The following is a 10,454-nucleotide window of genomic DNA, read 5'->3' on the forward strand; positions in this document are numbered from 1 at the left end:
TTCTGTAAGCAATACAAAAAGATAGTTAGGCAAACACCGGTTACACCCGCCGTGAACCATATATCCTGATCAGGTAAATGGAGTTATCCGTAGTCAAAAGCAGTGTGCCAAGAACGGCCTAACAATCGGTATGAAACACCTCAGATAGCATTTGACCCAAATGATAGGTTGTATTGACGAACTAGATCGTTATAACAACATAGAATTTGTGAAATGCCGACTTCAATCGAGACTGTTGAAACCCCGTACCATCAACTTGTTTTTCAGTAGCTTGTCTCCATTTAAAAACTGACCATACGTAGAACAAGCTCTTGTGTATCGAATCAGTTAAGAGATATAAACACTATATGTAGGTGATAATGGAACAATGCTACATAAATATGGGATGGAGAAGCTAAAATCATCCCGTTTGTTGTACAGTTGAGTTGTCAGTTTGCCGTTAATGTCTACTGTTAATAAAATATCTAAGTATGAAGCAGAATAAAAGCCAAATAAAACTAAATATCATGTTTATAAAAAGAGTTAAAACTTTTTCTTGACAATTAAGGTTTCATTGATTCAGACCAATCTACAAAGGTTACACAAATGTTGTCTTTCGTCTTCTAAATAAACTTTTGAACAATTTTACATCACCTACATTCTACATAGTAACGGTACTGATTCGTCAGTCGTTTTCAAACTCATAAGGAAAATATCCGCAATAAAGACTTTTGACCTAAAATAAAGCCTTTTCAAATTTTCAAAGCGTTTTCAAATTCTAAAGCAAATTATCCACAAATTTCTAAAATCAAATACTCATTAGATGAGATAAAACGCACAACCTAATGCAGTGTTACCATGGAGAAACCAGCACTAGTGACAACGTCGTGAAGATGCTTTATTGAGATCGCATATTGACAAACATTCAGGAGATCTGATTAACATGTCTTTGTTTTATAATGAATATTCATTATGAGTCAGTGTCTATCGGAATCTGCATTAGTTCTGTGTCCAATTCGCGCATTCTGAAATTCCGTCCACATTGCTCACAAACGTATATTCACAACGCGGAAGTTTCTTCAGAGTGCATCCCTCCACCCGCATTGTTCCGGCATTGTAACCAATTCTGAAACAGATGAAATGGTATCGTACATGTGTTTATCGTGATGCACAGTCAGAACTGTTCAACCATGTACATACATGTAGCGATATTTTGTATGAGCCAAAGTTCATTACACTAGAAAGCAGTACTCTATTGGTCATCAAACATGAAATATTTGTTGAGGACAGATATAGTAAATGTACAGTGAACAATTAAAGTCTATGAAAACATTTGATGGATTTCATTGTTGTTAAACTCTATAATCTACATAAAAACGTATATTTCAAGTAGTTTTGATGGTTTGTTTCTGTGTTTTCATGTGTTGGTTTCATATTCAGACCTCACCGGCCGTTAGTAAAGTGTCACAAATTTTGACCCGCGTCTTGGCGCTCAGGGGCCGTATCCGTGTGGTTTCTCTAACATACCAACGCCTACCGTCGCACATCACCTCCGTTTTTAGGTCATAAACAAGAAACCTGTAACTTTCCCTTCTAAATGCCCAGTGCATGGCAAACACAGTCGTAGTCTAAGTTACACGTATTAGAGTTGATAGGGCGTCAGAATTGAGAGTCGAACCCGGACCCCCACTCCCAGTTTATAGAGCAACCATCCTAACCACTGGACCAGCAATGACCGGATATGATGGGCAATTACAAGGCCTTGAAACATTGTAGAGAAACAGATTCCGGTCTGGATGATTAATATAACACTGTCTGAAGTCCCACACATTACAATGTAGCAATGTACAAGGTCATTGATAATTTATAGAGCAATGTTCATCATTTCGATTTTTCTAAAATCCTTTTCATATATCTATTCAAATAAAGATAGAGGATATATTGGAATGTATTGGAAATAGCTATCGATTAATTAATTGGTCAAACTGAAGTACTTTATTATGTGTGTTAGCATCAAACTAACACAACTACTCTAATTTTGAAGCATCAATTCATTTCCACTTTTCATTTCGAAGTATAAATACAATATATGCATATCTAGATATACTATGATTTCAAGGCCTATACTTGATATCATCTTAACGTTGTACCAAGCTTTCGTTTATTTGATAAAGGATTGATTGATTCTACAATGTTTAACGTCCCACTCGAGAATTTCTCACTCAATTTAGATCTATGCTCTGCGCTTATGGCCTTTGAGCAGGGAGGGATCTTTATCGTACCACACCTGCTGTGACACGTACGGGAGCCTCGGGTTTTGCGGTCTCATCTGAAGGACCGCCCCATTTAGTCGCCTTTTACAACAAGCAAGGGGGTACTGAGGACCTATTCTAACCAGGATTCCCATAGGCGTATTTCATTAAAGACAATTATCTGATTAAAATCACTCCTTCATCCGCTCCTTTATTAAAACAAAAGAAATAAAGGAGCGGATCGAGGAGCTGATTTTAATCAGATTGCATAAAAGAAATCATGTCCATTATTTTCTCTGATGTTAACTGTCCTTTAGAAAACATATGTATATGACATCAAGTGTCTGATATTGCTTTCTTTTACTCAAATGCTAAAATACTTGTATTTCCTCAGCTTTATCCTTCCAGGAAAAAATGGAGCGGGGATTTGGATAAACAAAACTTCACATCGTTTGTACAGGAAATACACATTGATTGCACGACCACTCAATGTTTCCGGTATGAAATACGACTTGAACAATTTCAAATCAAAATACCACCAAAACATGGCGGGGAAACATAACTTTATGTTGTTGTAATTTTGAATTTAGGTCATTTTATTCACATTGAGAGATATATAAAACACTTGACAGCACCACATCCAATTGCGCTCTTATGATTTGATTTTTATAATTAAGCGAAGACGCTTAGAACGGGCTCAGACGTAAGTTGATTTACAATGATCAGTTTTTAGCCACTCACCCACAGCAATCTAAATAGCCACGTTTACAGGTACACCGGAAACAGCTGTCTAAGTCATACCGAGTCTTCCCTCTGCCAATCACTTCCCCTCTCTCATCCACGCAACCTAGGTAAAAGAGAGATGTTGAACAAATTAATGCATAGCAAGCACATTTGATGATCTCGAAACAAAGATAGCCACGTTTTTCTTCACAATGGCGGAGTAATATTTCAAGTTTTTTTTACCGTACGCATTTCTTGGAGGTTGTGGGACGTAGAAACATGACCCCTCGGCCAGCCAAACGAACCCGGACACGATCATAAACACCCACACCAGCAGCATATTGGACACCGCGTGACGTAGTGCCTGATTTTAGATCTCTTTTATTTTACAAATGTTGTTTACATCCAGTCTTCGTGCGTGGAATGTAGCGATAAGCACGTGTAAGCTGGAGCGATTTTAAAGATAGCTCTCTCTCTCTCTCTCTCTCTCTCTCTCTCTCTCTCTCTCTCTCTCTCTCATTTAGAGAATGATTACTAAATAAAATATGGAAGCTACATAATCATATGGAAATATTATGTCACTGGGCAAGAGGAATTTTAACCATGCATTAGATAAAATGTTAGCATTTAAATATTAACAAATTGGAAATGTAAAAATAACAACTTGGAAGATGAAAAGTTTGTCGCATACTTGTTTTTATAATCAAAATTTGCCTATGAAAAATATTCTACTTCAATTACTATTTACAAATATAAAAGTCAATTAGATTCAGAATGGTGTCACACAAACTTCTTATTGAAATCTGGTAGATATTACAAATGAAGGAATCTGCCGACATTGTACAGGAAATTTAGTTGAAGATGAAATTCACTTCCTTATTCAATGTGACAAATATAGCCAACAAAGAGAGAAGTTTAAACTTGTATACATTGGAAAGTGTATAGATATATATATATCTGATAAAGAAAAAATAACTTTGTTGAACTTTAAATTCCGATGTTGGAATTATGAACTCCTTGGTTAACAGGCTTACATCAACAGGTTTCTATTGAAATACACTAACAGACGACACACTCTACTGATTTCTATTGAAATACACTAACAGACGACACACTCTACTGATTTCTATTGAAATACACAAACAGATGACACACTCTACTGATTTCTATTGAAATACACTAACAGACGACACACTCTACTGATTTCTATTGAAATACACTAACAGACGACACACTCTACTGATTTCTATTGAAATACACTAACAGACGACACACTCTACTGATTTCTATTGAAATACACTAACAGACGACACACTCTACTGATTGCTATTGAAATACACTAACAGACGACACACTCTACTGATTTCTATTGAAATACACTAACAGACGACACATTCTACTGATTTCTATTGAAATACACTAACAGACGACACACTCTACTGATTTCTATTGAAATACACTAACAGACGACACATTCTACTGATTTCTATTGAAATACACTAACAGACGACACATTCTACTGATTTCTATTGAAATACACAAACAGACGACATTTTCATCTAAAGAATATAGGTCCCAGTATCTAATTCTACTAGATCACCGGAAAATCAGGAGAAAGTTAGTTCTTTGGGGGAACTTAGCTCCTCCGCTTTTGAACACAACCGAGCAAGATGCTAGGGTGTAGGTACTAGTCCAATACAGATTGTATTAAGTGAAATACATGATGCTAGGGTGTAGGTACTAGTCCAATACAGATTGTATTAAGTGAAATACATGGTATATTTGTTACTTATCCCATTGCAGTTGAATCTCTTATGTTAGGTCAAGTTTAGAAAGGGTTTGGAAATGACTACATTTTGAGATGGAAGGTTAATTAAATAAAAAAAAAACCAACAAATAGGAATGTGCATAATTTTACTATCTTTTTCATCTAAAAGATTGTCAATGATTGGTATTTGTAACAACTAATTCAAATGTTTTGAATTCATGAATTTATTTGTTAGATTTTCCAAAACAGAACGCTAATCCCCCCTAAACCGTTTATAAAAAATTAACCTGAAATTTTGTATGAAAATGTAGTTTATTGGCCAATAATTCGAATATTTCATTTATAATCTTGCCCAATCCATAAATAATGCAAATTACCTGTAACTTTCAAAATGGACAATACTCCTAGAATGTTCTTTTGAAGTTTAAATCTATAGGCCTACATATAGGATTAATTTTTGCGTATTCTAAGTGACAAGATATCCTTATTCATTATTAAACTGGGGTTGTTGTTTTTTGTTTTTTTTGTTTTTTTTTTTGGTTTACTACACTAAATATGAAGGTCGCAAAAATCACCAAAAAATGTACAACCCGCGTTTGTTTTGTATTTTGTGTGTGGTTGACATGGTGATGGACCACTTCTACACGCAAAAATGAAATTTGACTTTCACATGAAAATCTATTGTGTCATTTCTTAATCACGCTCCACGATTGTATCAATATTGCTTCGTAAAGAAATCTTTAGACTATAGCCTGTTCTGAATCAGATGAAACAGTGGTTGTCTTTCTTTGAATGAACAATATGTTTAGATACTGTCCTGTGGAACAACTTACCCGACTCTTTTCAACGAGGATGAAAATAGGACTAGCCCGTTGGTCATGCACTGTCAGAGGTTTTAGTCCCGCAGGTCGTGAGTTTAAGCATTCATACTGAAATTGTTCACATTGGGGGAACTAATATCCTTGGTGCCCCCCCCCCCCCCCCCCCAAGGAAGGAAACTGTTACCTGTACATCTCTTTTTTTTTCAATTAAATTTTCTCCTTTGTGCAGGTGCTTTTTCCCCTTATTTGTTTTATTGTTTTATTTAATTTATTTATTTACCTATCTTTGGCTTCATTGGTGTAACTGTTTTGTTACAGTACACAATGTTAAATTGACAATATTATATTATTTTAGATATATCCATAGAAGACACTCACTGTTAGTCGATGAAATATAACAATTCTATTATATCCCATCAGTGAATTTCTCTCATTATTATCCGAATGTGTTACAGAATCAATATAACAATTCTATTATATCCCATCAGTGAATTTCTCTCGTTACTATCCGAATGTATTACGAAATGAATATGACATAAATTACATTTTTTTTTAAATTCATAGAAAATCGTTTTAGTTGTCAAGAATTTGACTTATGATCGGGTGATGAAACCAATCATTAATGTACGCGAAATACATGCAAAGTGATATAATAATTTTAACAAATAATGTTACCGCTAATGGTTAAACATATTCTGATAATTTACAACTACACTACTACATGCACCCAATACTTACATTCCGATCTAACTCATTTCTCCATCTCATTTCACGTGTCAGTTTATCCATCTAGTACAATATTACAAATGTCTACAAATCCTAGACAATACGTTTTCTAACAATCTAGAAAATCCCGAGGCTGAAAAATTAAATTATTCACAATGCATTCCGCAGTGTACATATCTAAATCGTAGTGTTTATAAAATGTCCTTCATTTCACCATTATCTTAGTAAAAGTCAGAATATTGAGATGTACACCGTTTGCAAACCAATGGTTATGATAACGCACTCCTGTTATTGCTAATAATTAATTAATTACACCCTACAGGGATTGGATTAATGAACTGTGCTCTGTGTCTTCATTATTTCGTTAGGGGAATTCTACATATATTAACATGCATCTGGTCAACTAATCAGTTACTGTGTGAATTTGATGAGAGTAAACCCCCTGCGATCATGTTTGATCTTCGGGGATTTCAACTAGTTTTGTTTTCCCATCGACCAATCATAAAACTAATTAAACTACACGTACAATCATAAAACTAATTAAATTGCATGTACAATGATAAAACTAATTAAACTGCGTGTACAATGATAAAATTAATTAAACTGCATGTACAATTTCTGTGAATTAATTTGTCTTTCGTGTTTTCATCTCCTTTTTCTAGCTTGATGGTTAGCTTTTCCTGCTAGTTACATCCAAATCTAATTCTACGAAAACTGTTTTGACTTCGAGATTTTCAGTTACACTTTACTTCTAAGTTTTATAGAGATTTTGTACTTTGAAACCTTTGTTTTAAAAAATTGTAGTTTTTTTTTCACCTTGAACATCTATATATTAAGTTAACAAACGTTGTTGAATTTTATTGTTAGCTATAATAATTGTATTAACTTTTCTATCATTATACCAATATTGTATTTATCTATTCTCTCTCTCTCTCTCTCTCTCTCTCTCTCTCTCTCTCTCTCTCTCTCTCTCTCTCTCTCTCCATAACCTACAGTAATATAATTCCTTACTCTTTTTCTTTCTTTCTTAATCTTAAACAATATGTTTACAAAAAATTCCTAACTAATTTGATTTAACTCATAAATGCACTAGATTGATGTCATACCTTATGATATTATCATTTATACATGATATATATTACACTGTAAGGAGATGGTGTTTAATCCTATTTATTTACCTACTAAATAAAGTATTGTTTAAACTCAATTTTATTGACTTCTCTGTCACTGCCGTAATTTTCTTTTGCTTGATTTGTTTTTTATTCGAGATTACAAAATATTTAGTAGCGATGCGAAAGTTACTTGCAGAATTGAAATATTTAATTGTGTAGTCCTTGTTAAAGTCAATGATAAGAAAAAAAATAGTATTCATGTTGTAAATCTGAACACTTCATATGAAATTGTTTTTAATCATGTAATTCTAACACGTAATTTTTGTGTAATGTAATGTCAAATAATCCAGCGAGGGAGATTTACTGCTTCAAGTATGTTAAATTTAGTCTCGCTATTCACGACCTTTTGTATTGCTAACTTAAAAATATTGTTTCCGACGCAATTTCCCCGGCAATGTTTACTATTCACGAAAATGTAAATTATCTGAAGAAGGAAAAAAAAAACTTGAAAACATTTCAATTTGACACAGGAAAAAATCCACTTGATATCAAAACCATCTAATTAGAGGGATAAATTGTATTACAAACATAGTGAAATACTCTCTCTGCAGCGCATTCAAGAAGGTTGAAGGGCCAGCCACGACAATAGATCTAAGTAATGCAATCGAACCCTCTCGCAGGTGCGTTCAGTTTCCAGCGGTGAGTATGTTCGTGAGGCTGTCAAATTAACCACTGTATCCGCTGATATCAAAACAATTTATGCAATTTTCTTAAGTTAAATCTGTACCTAAGAATCTAATAAAAATAAAAATGTCAGAGGTGCTGTTCTAGACCAGTACGGGTTTGTGTGAGCGATCATAAAACGGAAATAAAACCGCACACCTGTGTATTTCACTTACACTTGCGTGTGAACCCCCGAAATCTAGTCCCTTTCCCCCCATTTATTGTCCTCTTGCAATCGTATTGTTTCTAAATTGCTTCCTTCATATTCAACTTCGATTAATGTTTGTAAGGGAAAGTTTGGATATATTCCTTGCTTATAATGGAAGTGTACTTTTGGTCAGTAGATTCCAGCTGGTCAATTATTGACATCACTTTGTCAGCTGTAAATGACTCCTGGCCTGAATGTCTGGAACTTGGACTTGGTCTGAGATTTTACTCAAATTTTGACTGCTCAAGTAAAAGAAAACCTAAACTTAAGTTTTAGATATCCTCAAGAAATCCAGGCCAGTTTGTCTATGTGTTTGAATTCTCTTCCAGTTTATTATATCTACAGATATCATTATTTTTACTTCTAGTCTATTATATCTACAGATATCGTTATTTTACACTTACAATTTATTATATCTATAGAAATCGTTAATTTATACTTACAGTTTATCATATCTATAGAAATCGTTATTTTACACTTACATTTTATTATGTCTATAGATATTGTTCTTTTTACTTACAGTTTACCATATCTATAAATATCGTTATTTTACACTTACAGTTTATCATGATATCTATAAATATCGTTATTATACACTTACAGTTTACATGATATCTATAAATATCGTTATTTTACACTTACAGTTTATCATGATATCTATAAATATAGTTATTTTACACTTACAGTTTATCATGATATCTATAAGTATCGTTATTTTACACTTACAGTTTATCATGATATCTATAAATATTGTTATTTTACGCTTACAATTTATTATATCTATAAATATCGTTATTTACATTTAAAGTTTATCATGATATCTATGAAAACGTGTCTGATAGTATGAGATATAGGGCTCACGGCGGGTGTGACCGATTGACAGGGGATACTTACTCCTCCTAGGCACCTGATCCCACCTCTGGTATGTCCAGGAGTCCGCGTTTGCCCAAACTCCCTGTTTTGTATTGCTTATAGGAGTTATGAGATTGATCACTGTTCGTTATCTTCACCTTTCATGAGGTAAATCCAAGAATATATGCCTTGAAGGAATATTAAAATTCGCTAATGTGAACCAATCTTGCCATACAAATATAAAGGTCATTGACATATACTAATGACATATATGTACTTAGAAAAATCCTCAGTTTAGCATAGTATCGCAAATAACAAATATTATCAACACTCCTTTATGTCTACTTACACTTCATATTTTTCAATTTGTGTAGTATATGATTTTCAGTGTGTATTTGGTGGAGAGGGACGTGTAAGTTATTAGAACTTGTTCCCAATCCTTTTGATTTGATCAATGAAATATGTTCAAAACAAAACAAGTGTGTATTTGCGTTCTTTGATATTACATTTCTTTTATTATTATTATTATTATATTTATTTTTTTATTTGAGAATTGGTCCAGTTACTTTCATGATATTTTCTATCCATTATATTCAAGTATTGAGATCGTGGTGGCTGCAAAAAGTGGAGGATAATTAAAAATTACACAAGTATACAAAATAAATTAAAATGTACAATATCAATACTAGATGTGTAGCATAAATCCATATTATAGAATTTAAAAAAAAACCGAAAATGAATAAAAGTAACACATACCTCACATCCAAATTTACGGTAGAATTGGAGTACACACAATGTATTACAGAGAGAGAAAGAAAGATAGATCGAGACAGACAGATATACAGACAAAACATACTCAATATAGATAGAAAATAGGCGTACATGTAGATTAATGCGATATAAAGAGAAGCTATTAACAATGAAAATAGAAATTATATAATTTCACTTGTAAATTCACGTCGCTATATGAAAGAAGGATAGACAATACTATTTTCTCCACGTCATAATAAACTTTGATTTATAGGCCAATTAATGTATACATTTTAACAGGAAGCAAACTTCATTACACCCAATATTCTTTTAATTCATTTGTAAAAGGTATTGTCTATAACGATGTTCTTAGTGCTTGCAATAAAATATTTTATGGAAAACGGGAATGTTGACAAGATTCTAAATCCGACGTGAACACGGGCTGCTGTATCCACAGGATATGAGTGATAACGGTAAAACTCGGGTGGAGTAGTATTAATATGTTAGTCTCATTGACGCAAATCATTTCTTAAATCATTG

The 10,454-nt window shown here is 33.3% G+C and overlaps 1 protein-coding gene across 1 annotated transcript; it reads right to left on the minus strand.

The window, feature by feature from the left end:
- Nucleotides 1–860: 860 nt before the first annotated feature.
- Nucleotides 861–3,448, minus strand: LOC125658543 (uncharacterized). The gene is made up of 3 exons (XM_048889822.2): nt 3,198–3,448; nt 2,973–3,078; nt 861–1,105 (listed from the first exon to the last, which is right to left on the minus strand). Exons 1-3 carry the CDS (start codon nt 3,292–3,294, stop codon nt 979–981), a joined length of 330 nt encoding a protein of 109 aa, XP_048745779.1. The 5' UTR covers nt 3,295–3,448; the 3' UTR covers nt 861–978.
- Nucleotides 3,449–10,454: the final 7,006 nt, after the last annotated feature.

Source organism: Ostrea edulis, chromosome 9 (genome assembly GCF_947568905.1).
Source record: "Ostrea edulis chromosome 9, xbOstEdul1.1, whole genome shotgun sequence".
NCBI classification, from domain to species: Eukaryota; Metazoa; Mollusca; class Bivalvia; order Ostreida; family Ostreidae; genus Ostrea; species Ostrea edulis.

Bases quoted from the DNA above. Each gene is read 5' to 3' on its own strand.
- LOC125658543 (XM_048889822.2), bottom strand. From the start codon at position 3,294: ATGCTGCTGGTGTGGGTGTTTATGATCGTGTCCGGGTTCGTTTGGCTG. The intron at 3,079-3,197 runs GTAAAAAAAACT...TCTTTTACCTAG, and splicing joins ACCTCCAAGAAATGCGTACG to GTTGCGTGGATGAGAGAGGG. The intron at 1,106-2,972 runs GTGAGTGGCTAA...CATCTGTTTCAG, and splicing joins GGCTATTTAGATTGCTGTGG to AATTGGTTACAATGCCGGAA.